The 24,742-nt window shown below is 36.5% G+C and overlaps 1 protein-coding gene across 1 annotated transcript in view; it reads left to right on the forward strand.

Annotated features, from left to right (window-relative positions):
• Nucleotides 1-24,742, forward strand: part of Rab3-GEF (Rab3 GDP-GTP exchange factor) — a 517,470-nt gene that overhangs the window by 141,991 nt on the left and 350,737 nt on the right. The window contains exons 12-14 of the mRNA XM_068226364.1: nt 1,860-1,996; nt 10,578-10,851; nt 11,810-12,136. Coding sequence (XP_068082465.1) covers nt 1,860-1,996; nt 10,578-10,851; nt 11,810-12,136 — 738 coding nt within the window. The remainder of the gene's footprint in view (nt 1-1,859; nt 1,997-10,577; nt 10,852-11,809; nt 12,137-24,742) is intronic.

The following is a 24,742-nucleotide window of genomic DNA, read 5'->3' on the forward strand; positions in this document are numbered from 1 at the left end:
GTCAGTCAGTCAGTCAGTCAGTCAGTCAGTCAGTCAGTCAGTCAGTCAGTCAGTCAGTCAGTCAGTCAGTCAGTCAGTCAGTCAGTCAGTCAGTCAGTCAGTCAGTCAGTCAGTCAGTCAGTCAGTCAGTCAGTCAGTCAGTCAGTCAGTCAGTCAGTCAGTCAGTCAGTCAGTCAGTCAGTCAGTCAGTCAGTCAGTCAGTCAGTCAGTCAGTCAGTCAGTCAGTCAGTCAGTCAGTCAGTCAGTCAGTCAGTCAGTCAGTCAGTCAGTCAGTCAGTCAGTCAGTCAGTCAGTCAGTCAGTCAGTCAGTCAGTCAGTCAGTCAGTCAGTCAGTCAGTCAGTCAGTCAGTCAGTCAGTCAGTCAGTCAGTCAGTCAGTCAGTCAGTCAGTCAGTCAGTCAGTCAGTCAGTCAGTCAGTCAGTCAGTCAGTCAGTCAGTCAGTCAGTCAGTCAGTCAGTCAGTCAGTCAGTCAGTCAGTCAGTCAGTCAGTCAGTCAGTCAGTCAGTCAGTCAGTCAGTCAGTCAGTCAGTCAGTCAGTCAGTCAGTCAGTCAGTCAGTCAGTCAGTCAGTCAGTCAGTCAGTCAGTCAGTCAGTCAGTCAGTCAGTCAGTCAGTCAGTCAGTCAGTCAGTCAGTCAGTCAGTCAGTCAGTCAGTCAGTCAGTCAGTCAGTCAGTCAGTCAGTCAGTCAGTCAGTCAGTCAGTCAGTCAGTCAGTCAGTCAGTCAGTCAGTCAGTCAGTCAGTCAGTCAGTCAGTCAGTCAGTCAGTCAGTCAGTCAGTCAGTCAGTCAGTCAGTCAGTCAGTCAGTCAGTCAGTCAGTCAGTCAGTCAGTCAGTCAGTCAGTCAGTCAGTCAGTCAGTCAGTCAGTCAGTCAGTCAGTCAGTCAGTCAGTCAGTCAGTCAGTCAGTCAGTCAGTCAGTCAGTCAGTCAGTCAGTCAGTCAGTCAGTCAGTCAGTCAGTCAGTCAGTCAGTCAGTCAGTCAGTCAGTCAGTCAGTCAGTCAGTCAGTCAGTCAGTCAGTCAGTCAGTCAGTCAGTCAGTCAGTCAGTCAGTCAGTCAGTCAGTCAGTCAGTCAGTCAGTCAGTCAGTCAGTCAGTCAGTCAGTCAGTCAGTCACGTATCAATACCAACTGAATGACTGAACAACATCCATTATATGGATGACACAAGAGACAATGCAGAGGACCTGCAAGTGTTGAGTGACTATGGCTTGTGGCTTGCAGCAGCAGAGGGTTGGAGATAAACATAAAGTTTACAGTTCATGGTAATCTTAAACAGAGACATCCATGCACAGTTCACTCTCGACAATGAGACCATCACTAGGGTTCACCACTATCAGTACCTCAACCAGTATTGGGACTGCAGCCAAGAAATATAGGTCCACATTACATTTATGAGAGCATTTTTATGCAAATGAAGAAATTGCTTAGCAACCGCAGTCTACAACTCTGTTTGGTCTGTGCTTATGTCTTTGTTATTGTGTAGAATGGAAGGATGAATACTTATCTAGGCTTCCTGTAAGAGATTGGAGACATTTAAAATGTGGATGTACAGATGAATGCTCTGCATTTCATGAATGGACAGAATCCGGAATTCTGAGATTTTGGATCAACTGGAAAAGAAGACGGAAGTCATCTTGACCATCAAAAAGCAGAAGATATTTTTGCCTATAAATCAGAATAACAAGTACAGAATCCTGCAACTTGTCATACAAGAAAGGATAGAAGAATGTAGGAAACTTGGCAGATGGCAAACTTGGTTGCTTAAGAATCTGATGGACTGGTATGGTTGGAGCACTATGACCCTGTTCCACACTGCTGCATCCAAAAGTAAATTGACATGTTGATCACCAACTTTTGTTAGAAAATTACACATCAAGAAGAAGAAGCAGAAGAAGAAGAAGAAGAAGAAGAAGAAGAAGAAGAAGAAGAAGAAGAAGAAGAAGAAGAAGAAGAAGAAGAAGAAGAAGAAGAAGAAGAAGAAGAAGAAGAAGACATTTTGTGATCACTGTCATAGGACATGGAATCTGAACCACAGGGACACTGCTTTTCATTTCAAAAATCCCTTGTGCATTGAGTATGATTGAACTGCAGTTGCCTTGGTGACATTTCCACTTGGTTATTACCAAACACCTCGCCTCTCCCCAGTTCAAATCTATTCATCTGTCAAAGCACTTAAATATCCTGAGCACATATATAGAGTGTGGAAATTAATATGGATACAGGATTTTCTAAGACATTTTTTTTTTTTTTTATAAATTTTTGTTGGTGGAATTGTGTGTTCCTGCTAAAAACTGCTATCAACCAATTTGAATTGTTGATACATAGCAACATTATTGTTTACATTATTGGGCATAACACAATCATTGGCTGAATGTGGTTGAATGAGGTTGTCCACATTATCAGCTTTGTGTCATGTTATTGTACTGCAGTTGGTAGTGGATACCATCCTATGGAAATGTTTAAAAATTGTGACATTAGCCGAAGAAACCTCAATGGACAAAGACGAATTGGTTCACAATATGGTAGTGGTGTAGCAACAGTAAATTCAATTTTGAAGTGACTCCTAATAAACTGGGTCCTTTTTATTGCTGAAGGAAGGAAAATGTAGTGGGAACTGCATGACTACACCGCTGAAGACCATTTATTCATTAGTAAGAGTAAAATGAATCTAGGACTTTCTGCTGGTGAAATAAACCCAAATTTAAATCAGATTGGATGAAATGTTAATGTTACAACAATCCACCACAGACTGTTAGAGGCTGGAAGAAGAGCATGCAGAGCAGCAAAGCAGCAAAGCAGCTGCTTTAGACAGACAAAATGCTAAAAAAATCAATGATTTGGGCTAAACTTGATAAAGAACAAATTATGGAAGATGGCAAGAAATGTATATTTTTTTAAGAATGGCATTTTGAAGTTTGTGGTCAGAGTGTTCCATTTTTGTGTAGAGAACTATGAAAGAAATTATTACTGGCTCATAGATTACAAACACCTGGACATTCACAAAACGTGATGTTCTGGGGATGTTTCATCCACAAATGGACCAAGACCTTTAGTCTCTGTTAAGGAAATGGGAGAACTGTGTCCGGTATAAAAACAAATATTGTACTTGGAAATTCTTTGAGAAATGTACTGTACCTGAGTTTTAAAAACTCTCTCTAGATGGTGATTAGTATCTTTGAAAAAGATATACCACCATGCCACATAATTAAATTGAAATAACAAACAACATAGTTCAACCTATTTAATACAAATAAATAAGAAATGTAGAGTTACATTTCTATTTAATTATAAGCGGAGGCAGTACCGGTTTCGACCCCAATCTGGGTCATCATCAGCCAAATAAAATACAAAAAACAATGCATAGGTAAATAAGAAATTAAAGAATGAGTCTTTCACAAAAACTGTTGAAGAGGCAAAATAAGATGATGGGAATTGGCACTGTGCAATTTTAAATTGTGAAAACTAGAAGTAGAAGAAGGTCAGTCACTGATATGAATTAAGGCGCAATCTTCTGAATAGTAGCACAACACACGCAAAGTTTGGCACTGTCTCCATATGTTTACGAGAAGAGGTCAGGCACGAAGTCACAACATAATTGAATGAATATGAAGTTCAAAATAGTGTAGAAATTGAAGATGAGTCGCTTGATTGAAGCAAACTGCTACCTCCTGAAGATCAGCGCAACACAATCAATGTCTGGCACTGTGCTTTCAAATGCCGATGGAACTCGGTGAATAGCTTGATGATCCAGTCCATAATTGTTTCGGTTGCGAAAATGTGTGTATATATATATACATATCGAGAATAGATGAACAAATTCTTTTATGACAATAACATCCAGGTGTCCTCTTGGCCAAGCAACTCACTTGATATCAACCCAATCTAAAATGTGTGTGTGTGTGTGTGTGTGTGTGTGTGTGTGAGAGAGAGAGAGAGTGTGTGTGTGTAGCAACAAGCAGAACAATATTGCTGGCAAACTGTGGAAGCTCATGATAAGGAAGCTCCTTAGAAAAAGCTGAAAGCTGATAAACAGTGTAGAAGGGGCAACAATGATCTGTAAGTGAAATTCAAGCAGTTACAGAGATGGCCATAAGTTTGTGATGAGTCATTCAGCAAGGAGTGAGCCCATCAGACAGCTTTGCAGAGTTCAGTACGGTTCATTAGTTACTGTTGTGAATTTAACTGTTCTGGAATGACACTGCACTGTGAGATGCAATGCTGATGCAACAAAGGGCTGTATTTGATTATGTTCTTGAATACAAACTGTGTGAAATAGAAAACTGGCACATTACTGACCTTTTCAATGATTATAAATAGGAGTTAAATAAATTTAGTGGTTAGTAGAAACATGTTACTTGTTTGAGTAATTATTTTAGTTTTAAAGACCTTGACAACCCACCACAATATGGAAAACCCATTTCTTGTAGTTCAGAAAAATTGGAGGTCCCATGGCTATGATCACTATATTATCAGTTTCATAAAACTACAGGCTTGTTTGTTTTCTTTTCCTATTTTATGACATTGGGTTCTCTATTTTCTCTGAGATAGAGCTTGTTTTATGGTAATATTCTCTCTGAAATATAATTAAGTAGTAAAGAACATATTGTTAACAAAGAATAGTTATTGAACTTACGTACCGGTACTCATCAGAATATTAATCTTCACTTTGTAATTATTACTCTTATCTTTTGCAACAGCAAGTTTGTGCTTGAGCAATAGTATATCTTAATTAATAAATAACATTACAAAACACTTTTATAAAGTAGTTTAAGCATGATTATTCTAGTATTCAGGATATTCTTCTGCCTCTCATGTTCATTTTTCTCAGCTTAAAGTATGTATTCAGTTCTAAATTATAATCATATAGTGGTAGAGAAACCTGACTACTAATTTACTGTATAATAAGAGTGAATTGTTCTATTCTCCTTGTTTTATGAATCTAAGTATTGTAGAGTTTTAGCTAGTATGACATTAGAAGAGTGGCATTTATAGTTTTCACATATGTGGTGCATGGACTGTTAAATGCACATGATCTAGTAGATAATCCAGCAGCTTCAAATTTCATGTCTAATTCAGTATGCACTAAGCTACCAGTATGTTAATTGTTTGTAAAGTTTCCATAATTGGTCATGAGTTCACTACCCCATAACCAGAAACAGCAGGAGAGAGGAAAATTGCTCCCTTCACCTAAAAACAAAAACAAAATACCAATCACATTATTGAAAAAATCATATTCTTAATATGGTATTCGTAACTCAGTGTTTACAGCTGAGTTTCTAACAACTTTACAATAATAAAGGAAATGCTGATGTCAATAGCAAAGTTTGAAGTGAATACCAATACTTTTTGGATAGATTGTATATCTCAGTTATAACTGGACGTGCGTTAATCTTTGGTAACTTAGACAGTGTTTTCAGTTTGTCAGGCACCTTATTAAATATCAAGTACCTATTTCAGTAAATTGGGAGAAAGGCCTGTAAGAAGATTTTGTTAAACATCAGCTTTGCAGTCATTAGCAGAAAAATTAAATAATAATAATAATTTCGTGTGGCTATTTCTAGCCGGGTGCAGCCCTTGTAAGGCAGACCCTCCGATGAGGGTGGGCGGCATCTGCCATTTGTAGGTAACTGCGTGTTATTGTGGTGGAGGGTAGTGTTATGTGTGGTGTGTGAGTTGCAGGGATGTTGGGGACAACACAAACACCCAGCCCCCGGGCCATTGGAATTAACCAATGAAGGTTAAAATCCCCGACCCGGCCAGGAATCGAACCCGGGACCCTCTGAACCGAAGGCCAGTACGCTGACCATTCAGCCAACGAGTCGGACAGAAAAATTAAATAAGCTCAGTGTTATCTGTTTAGAACTATGAGGGAAGCTCAGTACCTGCTCTTTGACTTATTTCATGTATGAGATCTTTTTTTAAACTAGTGTTTCTCATATGGCTTTTGGTACAGTTTTTACAGGCAAACAACCAAAATAAATAAAAATGCATTGTTTGACTTAGCATAGCAGAATTCTGCTGATCAATTTTGTTTATGGATAAAATTTATCCTCTGTTGGAAGAAAGAGTTAAATGAACAGTAATGTTATGAATTCTCTCCTGCTTTGTACTGGCCGCTAAGTAGTATCATTGTATCTACTTTGAAGATTTCACAGTACTTTAAGCCAAAGCCATCTCTGTGCAAGTTATGAAGAAATGAAACTTAAAGTCTTCCACTATCCATAACCTCTGCACCAGTGAGACAGAGTGATGAGCCTTATGCTTGGTCACTTTTTACCCTGAGGAATTTCTAATGTACACTGAGTTAACCCCAGGGTCATATGGTACTCCAGAAATGGAAGTTTTATATCTGCTTTTTTCAGCTTCCTGATGGGGAACTAATTTCACATCATTTTGGGTGAACTGACCATGTCTTTACCACCTTAGCTGGATATTTGTTTATAATGGTATATGAAATTAATTTCTGTTTGTAATCACAAGTAAAACTGTTGCATGAAAGATAGGGGAACCTCATGTTTTTGAAGTGGCTGTAATCTTATAGCCGAGCAGATATTTAATAGTTTAAATAGTGTTTAATTCATATATATATGTAATATTTGGAAATAAGGAGAAAGAGAAACCTGTTACCGGTATTTCATATGTGAACTTTGCTAGTGGCAACCAAAATTTTAGTGATCTTAAAGGAAAAAATGTAGTTTTATATCAGTCATCCAGTTTCAAATTTGATATTATTGTGTTCTGAAATATGGATTAGAAGCTGGTCACTTTTAACTTGAAGGCTTTTAATTTTTACCTGTCATTAAATGTCACATTCTGCAGACACTCATCCTTTGGATTTATAGAAACTTCCATTTGCACATAATGTCAGTTAAAATCCAACATAAACTTACTATCATGCACAACGACTGACAAACTGACTTATGACCCAAGGCATATATGATGTGTCCATGAAGTTGGTCACATGAAGAGGAATTTAACTAAAAGTATCAATGAAAGATGTACTGTCTTAGGCTTACCAGAGAGAGTGTCGAAACTTCACTTAATTGCTTTTTCACTTAACTTTAACAGATATACAGTAATAAAATGCAAGAAAAATATTAGACATGATTGTTTATTCAGTGTGATATGATATCAACTGCAAGAAATGCATGTAAGAAAAATATTAGCTATGATAATTAATTGTGTGTGATATGACTTCAGCTGTAAGAAATGTTTTGCAAAGACCTTCCTTTGTTTCCTAAAGAAAAGCCACAATTATGCCAAAAAGTTTGAATTAAATTCTGTTTCATCTGATGATTAGATTCGTAGAATCTTCACCAGATGGCTCATAATGTACCACCGTAAACTACTATGCAATTTATGCTCGTTATTACTCAGAATTCTGATGTTTACTGGGCACTAAATTGGGTAGGTAGAGAGATAGGTAGTTAGCCTAGATAGATAGATAGCTACAATATATAGGCAGAGACTGAGTTAAATTTCCTTGAATAACAAAATCAAGTGCAATAAAAGGCAAGAACAGAAATATCAAGAAATATGTACATTATAAATCAGTAAATAGAACAATGAAGGACAGGAAAGAAAATTATATTTATTATTTATTTTATTATTATTCTTGGCTTTCTAGACTGGAGCTGCTATCTCACTGTCTCACTGTCCTCAGATCTTTAATGGTTGGCTTTAAGGTATTACTTAGTTGATAATCTACATCCCTGTTAAACCCCCCACCCCTAAATGGTACAACAGTTGCAAAGAGCCTTGGCCTAAACAAGTGACTGCTGCTCAGCTCAAAGGTCTGCATATTATGAGGTGCTGTAAGGTTGGCGTGATGAATCTCGTCGGCCATTATTCTTGGCTTTCTAGACTGGAGCCGCTATCTCACTGTGAAATAGCTCCTCAATTGTAATCACATAGGCTGAGTGAACTCCAAATTAGCTTTCAGATCCAAATAAAAATCCCTGATCTGGCTGGAAATTGAACCCAGAGCTTCCAGGTAAGAGGCAGGCATGCTATCCCTACATCACAGGGCACTTCCCTGTTAAGATGTTTGTATATTTTCACTGCTAGTACTCGCCATAATGATCATAGACTGCATTCATGTGTATGTGGCTAAGAACTTGTATGTCTTGGAACATGACATCATGACCTAAAGATAGAATACGTACAGGTATGGTTGATTTAATGACTCCTAATAAAATGGGGGTATATTTGTTGTTGTTGTTGTTGTTTAATAGAGCAACTCTTTTTTATTTATCACCACAGCAATTTAATCTACCTTTTAAAACTGTTACAAAAAGAGATTTATCTAAATAGTTCATTAATATATGCTCATAATTCCATGACAAGCAAGCATGTGTACATATTAACTCATTCGCTGTGCTATTTTTAAACAGAACACTTACAGAAAAATGTATTTTTTTTGTATTTTCCAAATGAAATGAAACTTTATTTTTTTAAAGGTTAGTGACATTCAACATCATTACACCACTTTTAACTCAACTTTGGCAAACTAGCAGTGACACTTGACCTTGAAAAACACATTACTATGATACATCTCCGAACATATAACTGGACACATTGCAGGCTGTCCTGGGCAATTCTTACAAAAAATACTGTCTGTTTTCTCTTGCACACTCCCTTTCCTTTCTTTGAACATTTTGCTGGTAATATGGAACAAACAACACAATTAGGTTTGTGACAGTGCCTTTCCGTCTGGCGCGCTTGAGGTATATAATCAGAAGTTCTTCCTCGTTTTGCCGGCGGACTGCACTGATACTCTCGTAGAAGTCCCATTATGACAATTTCTGAAGTCAGGAGCACTAATTGCCCTTTCTTGAAGCTTATTGTACAATATACTTCCATTCATTAGTGCAGTTTCAATGTCATCACTAATATCCCGCTAGTCCGGTACAAAATGAAGATCTTCCTCGTTGGCACTTTCTTCTGAACAGTCACTATGCACATCATCACTTGTTTCATTGTCCAAATTTACTGAATAGTCTGAATCAGAATCGGCCACTAAAAGATTGAAGATTTCTTCACTGTCATTACTAATGTTGTTCCGCACGCTCATATCTGCTGAGTGAAGCCTGTTATCGGCCAGACAGCTGACAGGAATGTTGGCGGGCGGACGGGTGAATGTTAACAAATAAACATAGGTCCAGTACTGGCTGCAACATTTTCAAACAATGCTTAGTACATAGTCAATACGTGACTATAGATGTCTGTATTATTACATGTGCCTTTATTAAAGAGCATGCGGAAACTATAGCAGGAAAGTACCAAGTCGACAAAAATTTATTACCGCAGCGAATGCTATAGGGAAGTAAGTCGACAAAAGTCAACTTCCGCAGCGAAAGAGTTAAAAGAAAGACTACAACACAACCATTGTCCTGTTTCTTTACCGGGTGGGGTGTGAAGTGAGATGGATCTTCATAGGAAGATTTTAAGATTGAATGCTCTTCCTGACATCAACCTCATCAGGTGAGTTAATGAGATGAAATAAAGACGTGATACATGATAGTAGAAACAAGATCAAGATTGAAATGGTTTGGTGACTTGAAGAGAATGGATCCAAAGAGAGTAGCAAGAGAATGGTTTGAAAGGGACCTGGAGGGCAAGCAACCTAGAGACAGGCCAAGACAAAATGGATATCTCAAATACAAGATGATGTGCAAGGAAGAGGCTTAGAATGATATAAAGTTGAAGAGGAAGGAATGTACCTGTGCAGATGGAAATGGAGTATTCTCTTACACCACATTTGGAAAATTAGAGATGGCTGAATGATGATGATGATGATGATGATGATGATAAAAAAGGGAGAGGGTGAAACCCAGTGTAGTCACATAACCTATCCCTTTCGAATGGCACCAAGGGGCCTGCTCAAGGCTTTACATCCCCATCTGATGGACGAATCACCATATACAGCATCATATGGCCTCATTCCATATGAGCACTGTGGCTAATATTCTTATGGTGAAATTTTTTCAACCAATGGGACTTGAACCAGCTAACCACGGTGTCAGACCATAAGACTTCATGCCTTAACAATCATGACCACCAAGCGAGGCTTCTTAAAATATCAAAAGATGTTCTATATAAATTGAAGCTTGTCTTTATGTCTACCTTCTCAACAAGAAGTTTCATATATGCAGACGACCTTGCACTAGCCTGCCAGAGCGCAACTTTTGAAGAGGTAGAACTCACTCTTGACAGTGCTCTGAAGGAATTAGGCACATATTACATATTACAAGGCTAACTACCTAATGCTGAATTCATCAAAATCTCTGCTTTGTGCTTTCCACCTCAAGAACAGAGAGGCATTGAGGAAATTACATGTCTCCTGTAATGGAACCCCCTTGGAACATTCTTTCACCCCAAAGTACCTAGGGGTAATGCTGAACCGCTCCCTCACTTTAAGAAAACACTGTTCCAACATCAAACACAATGTCAGTGCCAGAAACAACATCCTGAGGAAGCTGAGAGGTACAAACTGGGGTGCAAAGCCACAAGTTCTTAGAACCACTGCATTAGCTCTATGTTACTCTGCTGCAGAATACGCATCCCCTGTGTGCTATAGATCATCCCACGCCAAGGCTGTGGACTCTGGCCTAAATGAAGCTTGTAGATTAATCACAGGATGCCTGAAAGCTACCCCTGTTGAGAAGCTATACTGTCTTGCTGGTGTTGCACCTCCAAGTATTCGTCGAGAAGTCGCTGCTGATCAAGAACGAATAAAGGTTGAGAACATTGAAGCTCACCTGCTGTTTGGTCACCAACAATCTCAATCTAGGCTGAAATCCAGGAAAAGTTCCTTCCAGACATCAAAGCCCTTGAAAGGACCACCAGATAAGGCAAGACTTTCCTGGTGGAAATCTAAGCAACAAGAAAGGATGGAGTCGTGTGAATAACTTCCGGCTGGCTACAATGAAGACTGGAGTGTTTGGAGGTCCCTTAACTGATTAAGAACAAGTGTCGGCAGGGCTAAGTCCTCACTTAAGTTATGGGGCTTCACATCAGAGGACAGCAAGTGAGACTGTGGTGAAGAACAAACAGTGTATCAATGTTCTCTCTGCCCATTTTCATGCTCAGAGCAAGATTTAATGCTTGCTGATCACAACACCCTAGGTGTGGCTCAGTTTTGGAAAAACACCATCTAGATGTACAGTAAATTTGGTCAATTTCCTTTGTCTGTTAATTTTTGTAAATAGTTTAATTATTACTTTATTTTTAACTGTATGATTAAGTATGCTTCTGACACGAGTAAATAAATAAAAACATATTTCATTATCCTGTTGCTCTCCAAAGTAACTAGTAACAATATGCCAGAATTAAAAGAACCTTTGCTATGTAAACTACTAAATTATGTTAGCAAATTTGGGCTTGGCATAATGTTGCAGTGTAACCTATTATTGCATAAAATTACAACACCTAATAATAGGAAATGGTGGCTTCCTTCTGAAAACTTTTAGAAAAATTAATCATTTCTTTCCTTCCTTATTGTTTGGCAAGTAAGGTACATTTATTCTAATAACAAATGTACTGTAGTTGTCGTATACATTTTGCAACTGGATGACTCGGTAGTTTCTGAAATTTTGAAGGGTAATTTAAACATTTCTCCACTGATACAGCTTTTATTATTCAATCGACATTCTCACAATTTAAATTACAACACTAGATCTGGGATTTATTTGCATGTTAAATATATAGGAAGTACAAATGTGTAATTATTATTTTAATATGATTATTACTGGTTAATATTTGTTTAAAACCTGCTGTGGAAAATTAATGTCACAACTTGTTTCTGTTCAGGCTTTGAGCAGCATGTCTATTAATGCACCTCAATCCGGTGATGCGGTGCCTCGTGAAGTAGAGCAGTATCGACGAGAGAGCATAGCGCAGAGTGGACAAATTCAGCCTACTACTCCCATGACCCCCCATAGTCAACAAAGAATGCAGCAATACATGAACAGACGAGACTCTGTAATATCTCAGCAAGATCCTCCTGGATCTAACATGCCAATGCAACATCAACAGCAAATGCAACATCATCAACATATGGCACCATCAACTGGATTTAATCCTTTCATTTATGGAAATGACGTGGATTCTGTGGATGTAGCAACAAGAGTAGCAATGGTAAGCCTTACTGTGATACACTGTAATTTCAAACAGTTTATCTAATTTTTTAATTAAGTCCAAAAGAAGTCCTTTTGATCAACTTGGCAGTTACATGTTCTTTGTCCAAAAGGGCAATATTACTGGCAAGCATCAAATCCTGCTTCAAACAAGAATATAGTAAAAGAGGGTACTGACACATGTTTCACTGTCTGCTCTTCACCATAGTCGCACCTGCTATACTCAGTGAAACCACATCACGTAGGTGACAACTTAGAATGGCTGACTCCCATTCATAGGTGGTTGAGTGATCTCCACACATCTTAGTCTTTGTTGTGGCCAGCCAGAAGTTGTTCACTCACTTCCATCCAGTCCTTACTCATACTTAGATTTGCACAAGGAAAGCCTAGCTTTATCTGGAAATTTTTCCTAAGACTTTGATGTTTGGAAGAAACTCTTCCTAGATTTTAGCCAGGACTGAGGCAGTTGGTCACACAGAGGGTGAGCTTAGAAGCTCTCAGCTTTAAGTCATTCGCAGTCAGCTTCAACTTCATGACAAGCACTTGGAGGTGTGATTCCAGCAAGACATTATCCAGTAGGAGTTGGTTTTAGGCACCCTGTGATCAACTGTCAAGCCTCATTCAGATGGGTCCATAGTTCAGTGGACTTCAAGCAGTAGTTTAACTGATATTTTAAATAAATTTCTAGTAGTAATATATGATTGTCTAAAATTTTGTACATTATGGTTTCCAAAGTAATAATGTACCATTTAAAAACATATTTTCACATTCGCTGACATACCAATTTTCACAAAGGAAGAAATAATTGGATTCAAATTAAATTTTATTAGTGTCATGTTATCACAATATTATTCCATCAGGACAAAGTTCCATCTGTCTCTGATTTAAAATAAGGTCAATTTCAGTACCTTCTTGAATTGCATCTTGCCTGAATTTAATGAAGAGAAAATGTTTGCTACCGTAATGCTTTCACTAAAAGTACTGTACACTAGGCATGTCAACATGTACGAAACTAAATTTGCAAGCACATAAATCACAGGAAATAAACAAACAGTTCAACCAACATGACTATTAAGAAAGGATAACCGGGAAGCGGCTGGGAACCATATCCAGGCGGTGGAAGGTATTGGTAACACTGAAGAAGCGAAGTCAATGTAATCCTAAACTTTACTTAACAAGTTAGATTCGATTTCATATACAAAGCAATAACCAAGATACAATTAAAATAATGACGGCATAATTTCAACAACCATTACAATTTACATGAGGGTAGCATTTAGTAATTAAATTTATTTTACACCGGAACATCACACATGACGTTCCACAGTCGTGGCGTTACCTTCAAAAACCCAAAACAGTTCGAAATAAATAAAGGAAGGTAACGTTATACTAAACTGAAGAGATACATCAAAGGAGGAAAAATAATTTACGTGTAATCATGGAGCAGAGCATCTTCGGTGGGTAGCCCCCTCAAAAACACTTCTGAATTTACTTATAAAAATTACTTCGAAAGGCGTATAACATTTAATTTACAAACAACAAACGGGAACTATCTCTTGACAAAGTGAGCCGACTTACCGAAACGGCTAAGTCATAATTATAACATTTGGAAGCAGAAGGAAATACGGGTACACTCCGGCAAGATAAATAAAATGAAACACTACATCAGAAACTGAATACCAGAAAAGTTAAATATTAATCAGTGCTTACCGGATGGCGGGGCCCAGAAGACCCGTACCTTGGAAGGTGACCGTTCCCTTCAGTGGTCAAACAGAAAAGACGCCCTCGCAGAGCAAGGCTCCAGCGACAACGCTTCTCCCCGGAAATTATGAAATATTACCACGGCCAATGAGCGTACGATGATTTCCTTCACCTACCAATCACATTTCCTTTTATTTTCTCCAATAGGAGCGCAGAAAAAATAGTGCTGACAAGGAACATTTAGGAAGCCTCTAGAAAAATTACGAAATTTGTGCAACTTTACGAAACCGGAAATCTCCCACGCCGATGTGGCGCGTGTGGTACAGGATGCACCAGAATTACCATGACAATCAAATAATTTCAAAATCATATCGACTTCAAACAAATTAAACAATTCCAAAATTCACATACTGAGGAAAACCAAAACAAACAAAAGAATAAATCCTTTACATACATAATTTATCGCCGTCTTCCGAGTCCAAATAATCAAATCCCAATAATCACAACAGATATTTTAAATAAATTTCTAGTAGTAATATATGATTGTCTAAAATTTTGTACATTATGGTTTCCAAAGTAATAATGTACCATTTAAAAACATATTTTCACATTCGCTGACATACCAATTTTCACAAAGGAAGAAATAATTGGATTCAAATTAAATTTTATTAGTGTCATGTTATCACAATATTATTCCATCAGGACAAAGTTCCATCTGTCTCTGATTTAAAATAAGGTCAATTTCAGTACCTTCTTGAATTGCATCTTGCCTGAATATATGTAAATAATCCCCACATATTTTTTAAAAAATTTAGTGGTGAATAGTTGGGGTGTATTATACGCATCAAAGTTGATATAGTGCTCCTGACATACAGAAATCTTGAAGTTGGTATATTTCTGTTCACTCTGTTGGAAACATTCCTGCCACAGTGGAGAAGTGTGCTGCATACATATGTAGTGTGACCAGATGCATATAGGTATAAAAGAGGACAGAACTATTTAAAAAGGAAGACATTGCCAGAAAAAAAGAGGACACAAAAATTCTCCATTGGAAGTCTGAATTTAGACATGTATTCTAATTTTCACAGACGTGTATTGATTTCCATATTATACAGTAAATTCTTACAAATTTCAACTTCTTCTTCTTTTCCTACCACTTTTCCCACACCTGTGGGGTCGTGGGTGCGAACTGCATCACACATGTATGTATGTATGTATTGCGCCCTCCTGGCCTTATTCCGCATCGAGCCCCACTGTTGGGTGACAAATATGCACCCTTGACGCGGCGCTGCCCCATAGATTAGCACTGGGAGTACTCTATACACCCAGGGTCTTGACGGGTTCTTTTATTGTTGTGGGGCTATTTCAGGATCACAGGACTTTGTATGTGCCTCAGCTAGCTAATATGTTCTGGTAAATAAAAATCGCATCAACGGTGGAAAATTGGATTCGGAATCCTATCGGGCGGCTTATTTTCAAATTATATTAATGTTTTTAAGCCAATCGCTATTGTGCTTGCATCACCTATTTTCATAATTTATGACATGCTTATAATAATCGAGACCCTGTCTTGAATTAAAATTGGTTATACCAAATATGATCTTGGAATTTGAATTAATTTCATAAGTAAGGCCATAAATATCCATTTTATAATGAAAAGATGGAGATATTCTGGATCGGATTATATTTATTAATTTAAATAATCCTACTAGTTAAGACGAAACCAAAGTATAACCCAAATTAAAAATATTTCCGAAGAACAAATTGGTAATGACATAAAATAGCTGTCGTAATTGAATTAATTTATACCCGATTCAACATAATGCAGTGATTTCAAATTGATCATTCCTCATTTATAATGGCTATTTGAAATTCCGAACCTAAATCTATATTTATTCAATAACGTGCCTAAACCTGAAAAATTACCATAATGACTGTGTTCTTTCTTTTACTCCACAAGTTTTAGGTGTTCTTATTCCTTCAGTTTTGATTTGATGTCAGATTTTCAATAGGAGAATTTCGTTTATGTCAAATTCAGCTGATAATAATGTCTTTTTATATGTGATGCCTAACCTAATTAAAATAAATAATCATTACCACCTTAACTAACTCGTACGTCCTGATGAGGTTCGCCTCAACGCGACAATAATTACACGTCCACCCTCGCACATACCTTCGAGGATCATGTTGCCTTAATGCTAATGCATAAAATAAATAATCAAAGATAATATACATAAAGACAAGAATATATACACTTAAATGTTAATAAAACCACATACGACATCTCTACTACATCCACTAAACTACCATGTCCATGAAGTAAACATCTAACTTATTAATATCACGTCATATGTCCTCGAAGCTGTACGCGTGGTAAGCTTCATGCACGCCTCGATCACGTCGCCGTCATACCAACTAAAAACCCTAATGATTGACATAGATTTTGAATATGACATCCGAAACGTAACGATAATCGATAGGACAATTGTGGCCGATATCTGATTGCAATTAATAATTATCCGCCTTACCATCTTAGCCTACACTTACATAACAACATTACGATCCCAGCATTCACTCATGTAAGAGTATTATAACCTTAACATCATCTTATACTAGGGCATTACAACTTCAGCATTCGCTTATATACAAGTGATACACCTCCTTTTGCTTTATCTAACTTCACACTGGCATAAAGCAATTAAATAATACGTTCCATGTGGCGATATCAAGATAAACCTTCATTGTCACCTCCCATCTTATTAAATAATCCACACAACACAACACTTTCCATTATTTCAACCACTAAATTATATGTGAGCTAACCCACACATCGATGGCACATCACGATATCATCCCCACGTTTTATTATTCATCATCATAATAACTATTACCACCACATGCACTTAATACACTTGAATTATTCATCAACACAATGACCACCATCACCGCCGGTACTTAATATATCTGACCATCATCATTATTATTATTATTATTATTATTATTATTATTATTATTATTATTATTATTATTATTATTATTATTATCTCACGTTGATTCATACCAGTGTCATTACTCACAACATTACTACATTTGTATCACTTACCTTCTCTCGCATGGTATCGTATCATTTCGAATGCCGAGTCGCCTAACGCATATAAGAATTCCTATATTCCAAATAACATAATATCATGCCGCTCGAGATGTAATTACTATTACGTTTTGGCGAACTACTTCAGGACATGTACTACATATACACTACTACCTACATTAAATAAATTAGTAACTAAAATAAAATACAGATGAATGTTGCATCAAATAAAATGCACACAATAAAAAGACATCATTATAATGGAAAGCAGTTACTGACTTGAATAGCCAGGGTTATATGAATCACTGGCTTAAGTTATCCATCCCGGTAACCACTCCACCATTTCAGCTGGACCTACTTGTACATAATTTAGCACTCCATATTCTCCTTTGATTTAGTACTTCCTTTTAGACTCATGCAGATTACACCTGAAAAAGGTTAATATTAGTTCTTTGACAACACACAGAGCCACTAGTAAATCAATTACGCATTTACTTCTAATTATACGAAGTTATTTACGATACGGACAATCTCTATTATATATCGTATTGCTCCTTCTGTAATGGCTTGGCCTTTATACAATCATAAGCGTATCACGGTTATTTTAGGCCGGGTGCATTTGCTTAACTGCATATATATATTCCCTATTAATTTCCTTTGCATACAATTTCTAATTTTTACGTATCATTTCCATACTACCATCACATTGACATTAACAATTAACAAGAATACTTTTAACGTTTTACACAAGTCATAGAATAACAAAATTAGCTACTAGATTTGGAACTCTATCTTAGGTGTTTACTTACATCTACTGACATCTAGATGTCGCTACCGTTCTTATTAGCAAATATCGATATTTTATACTCCGTAACATTACCCTATGTGTTCAATCTTTGGTTTCGTCTTGTTTTCATACATTCTACATTTTACATTCGACTTAATTCTAACAGTATTTACACATATATACACGTTTTCTCCGCTTAGAGATGAAAGTAAAGTCCTTTCTTCACAATCACTTCATTGCGTATTTGACATTTATAAACCAGTCCTCGCCTAAACTGCTTCAGCACCATGTTTCTGGACCTCGTGCTAGTTGGTTTTGTTCGCGCTGTAGCATATGTCACACATGAAAACGGCACAGTATGTATGTGTGTATGTACGTACGTACTTATGGCTGGATGCCCTTCCTGATGCCAACCCTATATGGAGGGATGTAATCACTATTGCATGCTTCTGTGGTGGTTGGTAGTATGGTATGTTGTCTGAATATGATGAGGGGAATGTTAGGACGGACACATACCCCAGTCCCTGAGCCAGAAGAATTAATCAGAAGCAATTAAAATCCTCGACCCGGCCAGGAATCAAACCTGGGACCCTCTGAACCGAAGGCCAGTACGGTGACCAACAGCCAACGAGTATAAAATTTCAACAACAAAACTAATTTACACACCCTGATGGTAATTTTCTGAAGATCCAATTGTCTTGAGGAGTTGTGGATTGTATAACATATAAAAAGATTCACATGTCAATTCCTTGAAATACTTTGCCCATTTTTGACTACAAGGTAACGTGTTAAATTCAAAGTCATTACTACTCTCATTCAGGAATTATTTGAAATTGCAGAACTGGTGAAAAGATTTCACATCGTCAATTTGAAAGGATTTACACAACTTACAAATACAGAATATTTTTTCAACATTACATTAATAAATATCACTTTTCACCACCATCCATTTAAAAAAAGACCAAGACCCATTGTTTAAAGTATTCGTAGCATGATTCATACAACATCATATCTTCCTCCATATAAACACTAACTTCTTTATCCAAATCTTCTTTTCTAGCACTTTCTAACTTCTCTTTAACTTTGAAGCAAAAGAACTTGCGTTACAATTTGTTTTGAAGGAACTGACAAACGGTACCCAGGATTTCCATTATTTCAGGAATACAATTTTCTTCCCTTTCTATTTGCATAATATGTGCATGAAATACAGATGTCACTGAATATAAATGCCATAAATAGGCTTCACCTAATCTGTTTTCAAAATATGGAACTAATATCTTAGGTGTCTTACATGCAGTTAAAGAAATAATGCCATATACTGTAAATCCATAACTACATTTCTTTATATTGATACAATATCGATAGTGCCGACGCGTAATGAAGAACATTTTGTAAAAACAAAGTAATAAAACAGATTACCCCAAAATAAGCAGATCCACTAAAAAAGGAGGACATTTCAGGTAAAAAAAATCCACCCTCATAAGTATAACTCCTTTCTTTCTTGCAAAAAATCATGAATGCTGTAAGTCAAAAATATTGACACTCCTTAGTTGTTGATTTATTTAATTGAAACTCTATGAAAATGTGATGTAATATATATTAAATTTTATCATGTAGAAATAGTCTGATAAAATATTATCCTTGTTTTGATATGGTGTATTAAACCTTTTAAAATTTGTTTTCTCGGAAACGTTCATTTTTGTGTTGTCACTATTCCTGCGGAGGTGCGATATGTGATCGAAAAGAGGCAGTTTGGATGTGTGATCATGAGTGAAATGTGTTGTTTGAAATCTATTAACAACAGAGTTAAAAGTTTTTGGGTTTTAAGAAAACTGTTGTTGTGGAGATACTCCTTATGGTTAGTGGGTTTGATGTGTTCAGAGGTACATGCCAACCATCAGCAATATCTTCACTACAATAGTTTTCATCCATATGACATGAAATGATCTCAACTATCCAGCATTGCCGTCTGGGGCGAACAGATTTGTTCAACCCCTAAAGCCCGTGTTTACAATGATGACAACCTGGGAAAGGCCTTTACTGCTGGGGGTTATCCCATCTAATTGGCTGACCACTGATATCCCATGTCATGAATTCTGTCTCTAGACTCCTCAGGCAACCTAACCCAGTACCCTTCACTACTACGTATCATCCTCGTTTCCATAAAAACACATGCATTTTAAACCTAGCATTCAGTCTTCTCTCATCCTCATCCCACACACATGTTCTTCTTTCAAACTGCCCCATAGTCAACTTCATGTGCCCACTAAAACTCAGAAACCTCCTCACTCACTATGAACCATACCAAATCCCATCCATTACTGTAGATTTTAAGAGATGCCAGAATTTCAAAATTTATTTTCCCACAGGAGCTCTTTAATGAGCCATATACCAATGACATTGAGTTGCCACATCTAAACACCTCAAATACCACTGACCACAGACTGGATCTAAACAGGTGCTTAACAATTAGCCTCTCAGTCACAGAGTCACAACTTTTGGAATGAACAGCATTTAATAAGTTTGTTGCATAAAATACTTATTAGCACATGTATTAATGGTGGTGGAAAAAAGAAGAATGATATCAATCATACTAGTTCACTGTATATTATCCATCTTCAATTTTCTGCGATTTCCTGAAAGTCTTTAACTCTTAACTATCAGTGAATTTTCAATTAAAGAATCTTCCTTCACATAGTTTGTGTGCCTTTAAATTATTTTGCCCATTCTAGTTTGCTCTCTGCAGTTCAGTCTCATGAATTTTCAATATTTTGGTATGAATTGCATTTAAGATCTTTAGTGATAACTCTTGAAATGAATTTCTTCCCTATTATTTTGAAATTTAAGGAATTATTTGTAACTTTTCTTATTTACCAATGGCCATTGGCAATGGCAACTATAACATCAAGTTATTTTGTTTTTGTTTGTCTTTGAACTTAATGTCCTGTAGCATAATGATGGAACAAAACTGTCCAAGCAATAACAACAGAGAGAAATGAAGAAAGAGACTTAAGAAAATTAGAAGGATGTTGTAAGAAGTGTAGATAAGATATGAAAACTTATCCAGCTTTATAAAAACTTGAAATTCAAGGCAAGGAGAAAGTTACATTAAAAGCTTTTCCTATAAACATAATTCATGTATTTCTGTACTTTAAATATGTTTCAATTATTTACTTATCAAGATACAGTTGTGAATACAGCATTGCATTCCTTAAATTATTCCTGAACTATAACACAACTGCTAGCAGAGGCAACTTATTTTGTAAAGCATTGTTCCTGTAAGGAAATATTTATAAGTTACAAAGATATTATTTTAAGGTTCATATCATATTGTCCTTGTCCTTGACAAGATCCATAACTCTTCAGTGGAATGTTGCCTAAAGCATTGCATTATATTCTCACTGCACCTTGTTGCCATTTCATGTGCAAGTAAACAACTCATACATTTACACAGGGTGAGTCCAAGAAACGTTGCTGTTCTTCCTGAATGTCGTGTGTCAGTAAATGAAAGTGCAGTCACTGTTATACTATGTCTGTACACCAATAGAAAACACATCAACTTTGATGAGTGGCTAATCAGATTAAAAAACAGATAGAAAAGCAATAAAACTTACCCCAGTAATGTAAGTGTTGAAAAAGCTTTCCCTTAGTTCTGTAAACAAGCTGTTCTAGCATATGACAATATTCCAGTCCGCTCTCTGCAATTCAGTGTCAAGAATTTTCGATATTTTGGTATGAACTGAATTTAAGAACTACAGCACAAAAAAATATACTGTTGAACACTGAATTCAGAAGCCATGAAATCCACTAAACTGACCAATTACTGGTGTATAAAAGGCAATTAAACTGTACGCTGTACAGAAGCCTATCACAGACTAGCTGACATCATGACATCAATGGGAGAGTTATATGAGTCATGTAGTTATTGCATATTCCACTCTCCAGACATTGCACAGGAAATAACCAGCTATTTGAGTGAGGCTCACACTGGACCTGGCTGCCGTAAGCTCATTGGACCATCTGCACTTCCGTTAAACCTTAGTTCAGTTCTGGCTTTGTGCTTGTTTGACCATAGGTGGTTTTCTTTCTTTATCTAATACTAGCAAGATACCCATGCTTCGCTACGGTCTTAAACTGAAAGTTATTATTCAAAGTTTTACATTTTGGAGAGTCCACTGTCAGCTGAGCCTGTAAAATATGCCCTCAATTCATACGTCAAATGGTTGTGGAGGAATGATTATTTATTTTCTGATCTAACACTCATTTGAACCCCATATGGAAGAATCTGAATGTTTTAAACCATATCTTATTTAACATCTAGGATAAAAGTGACCAACCTGTGAAATTTTGATTTTGTACGTTGAACAGGTAATGGAGAAATGAATACTTCTTTTAGGAGTGAATGTTTTTAAATATTTATTAACATCTTGGACATAGAATACCACCCTTCATAAAGAAAATTAAGTTCATGCCTGAAACAGTTTCAGAAGACTGGATATTGTGTTTTTGAGAGTCAACTACCATCTAAACCCCTTACAGGAGAAATATTTTGAAGTATACGATATTTTACACCTTGGACATAAAATAAGACCCTTCTTGGAAAATTACAATATTGTACGTCAAACGGTTTTTGAGGGATGAATAATTTTGTTTACGGAGCTAACCTCATTAAACACTTTAGGGGTGAAATGTTTAAAAATATTTCCTTATTCACACCTAAGATTGAAAATATGTACTGCTACTTGGAATTTTATCTTTGTACATTAAACCCTTTCAGAGGAAGGAATGAATACATTTGTTTTCAGATCTTAACCACCATTTAACTTTCTGAGGGGTTAAATTTGTTTCAGACCTTCTGCTACTTGGATATCATTTGAAATTTTAGCTTTGTAATTCAAACGGTTTTACATAAATACATATTTTTTTTATAATCATTCCTCACTCTCCCAGTCAAAACCCTTTAGGGGTGTATTGTTTTAAGTCCACTTCTTATTTGTATCCTTATAAAAAGAATTAAACTTTTTTTACACTCCCCTTAAGTTGATTCCACCTCCCCCAATAAAAACCGTGTTTATTTTTAAAGGAGATTCCAAATACCAATTTTCTTGTCTATAACATCCTTCATTCTTGAAATAAGTATCCTCATACGAAAAATTCAACACATTTTTCATTTCATTCCCCCTCACCTTAATTGGATTTAATGAAAAAAGAATATGTATTTCTTTGTTTTTAAAGGAGATTCCAAATACAAATTTTCACTCTAACATCTTCAGTATTCGATGTATAAGTATCCTCATAAAAATAATGTAATACTTTCTTCTTCTTTTCACCCACCATTTTTCTAAACAAAACAAAAAATATGTGTTTCTTATTTTTAAGGAAGACTCCAAACACAAATTTTTATGTCAGTAACATCTTTAGTTTTTGAGTTATAAGTATCCTCATAAAAAGAATTCACCCATTTTTCAGTCCTTTTACAATCCCCTTAAGTGAATTTTCTAAAAACAAGAAACAAAAAAATAAATAAAATGAAATGGCGTATGGCTTTTAGTTTGGCAGACCAAAGAACTTAACAGTTATAAATCATGGCAACATATAAATGGTCAACCTCGCTCATTTGCTAATTTCAGTCTTTACCAATGACCCAGTTAAACAACTTGCACAATGTAAATATCATATTTATATCGACAATATACAATTATACATCCACAAAGAACAAGCAACGTTTCAAAACCAATCGAACAAATGAACGTGGGTCTTGAAGAAATAAGTAACTGGTCTTCCCAGCATGGACTTCCATTAAACCTGGACAAATCGCAGACCATAGCAGTTACTCACCCAAGTCTCATTTCAATCTTTATCAGGAGCTGAGAAGAAATTGAAGTAAAATTATTGGGACTGATAAGGTTGTAGCCTCTCTATTTGAATGTGGAGACTGTCCTTGTCCTTTCATGTTTTTATTTGTTGCCCTTGACTTCCTTTTTATTGCTCCCTCTTCTGATGCTGACCTGTGATTTCAAAACCGGGTTTTGCCTTTGTGCCATAGTGTAAAAAATTTAAATGTATTTTTGGGTTCAATATAAACTCTTTCCAATACCTGACTACTGTGCTGCAGTTTACAAAGTCGCAGAAAAAAAAAAAGAAAAGAAAAAGAAAAAAACAACAGACCACATGTGTGAGATTTGTATGCAACTTGAAATTTTCTGATCGTGTTACCCAGTCTTATGTTGACCTCAGATGGCTGCAGCTTAAAGACAAATGTACATTATATACCTTGACAATATTGCACTGAACTCTTACCTTAAAATGCCCAACTTACATATATGAACTATTTCACAGCCTTTCAGAACGTCATGATAAAATTACCAGAGTGCTGAACATACTATTGCTTGCTATGCCTAAAGATAACTCCTCAACCTACAACAACTCTTTCACTGTTGTGGCGACCCATGAATGGAACCTCCTTCCACTACAGATCAGAGGGATATCAAACCATGGAAGTTTTATATTGTACCAGTAAAATATAGCCTGACACTACTGTTGATTTTAAAAGCACACAAGATGTTTCTCATGGCAATCCTAGGTGAAAGTTAGCTAGGATTTGGTACAGGAGGATAGGTCCTATCTACAAGAAAATTGAGATTTCTTTAAAGAAATTAGTTTATTCAAATTAAATGCAGGTTGAATTGCATATCACCTTGGTGTAGATATTTGTCGTCTTCAGAATCGCCTACCAGATAACCTCGTACTCCCAGGTCTCCTTGTCACTATGGAATCGAATCCGTTCTGCAGGGTCCTTTCATCACCATGGAATGGAGCTGGAACACCCAGGTTCGTCCGACATGCGGGTCGAAGTCAGATCTCGTACCTGAAGCTCTAGACAATCTCGAAACTCTCGGACGATCTTGCCGCGGTGTAATCACTTTTGATTTACTCATATGAGTGTCCACATTTACACAATCCCCCAACACATTTATTCGGCACCAAAGATTGACTTTAATATTGACATAAAACAAAGTTTGAAGTAGTCA

The sequence above is a fragment of the Anabrus simplex genome, chromosome 1, assembly GCF_040414725.1.
Source record: "Anabrus simplex isolate iqAnaSimp1 chromosome 1, ASM4041472v1, whole genome shotgun sequence".
NCBI lineage: Eukaryota > Metazoa > Arthropoda > Insecta > Orthoptera > Tettigoniidae > Anabrus > Anabrus simplex.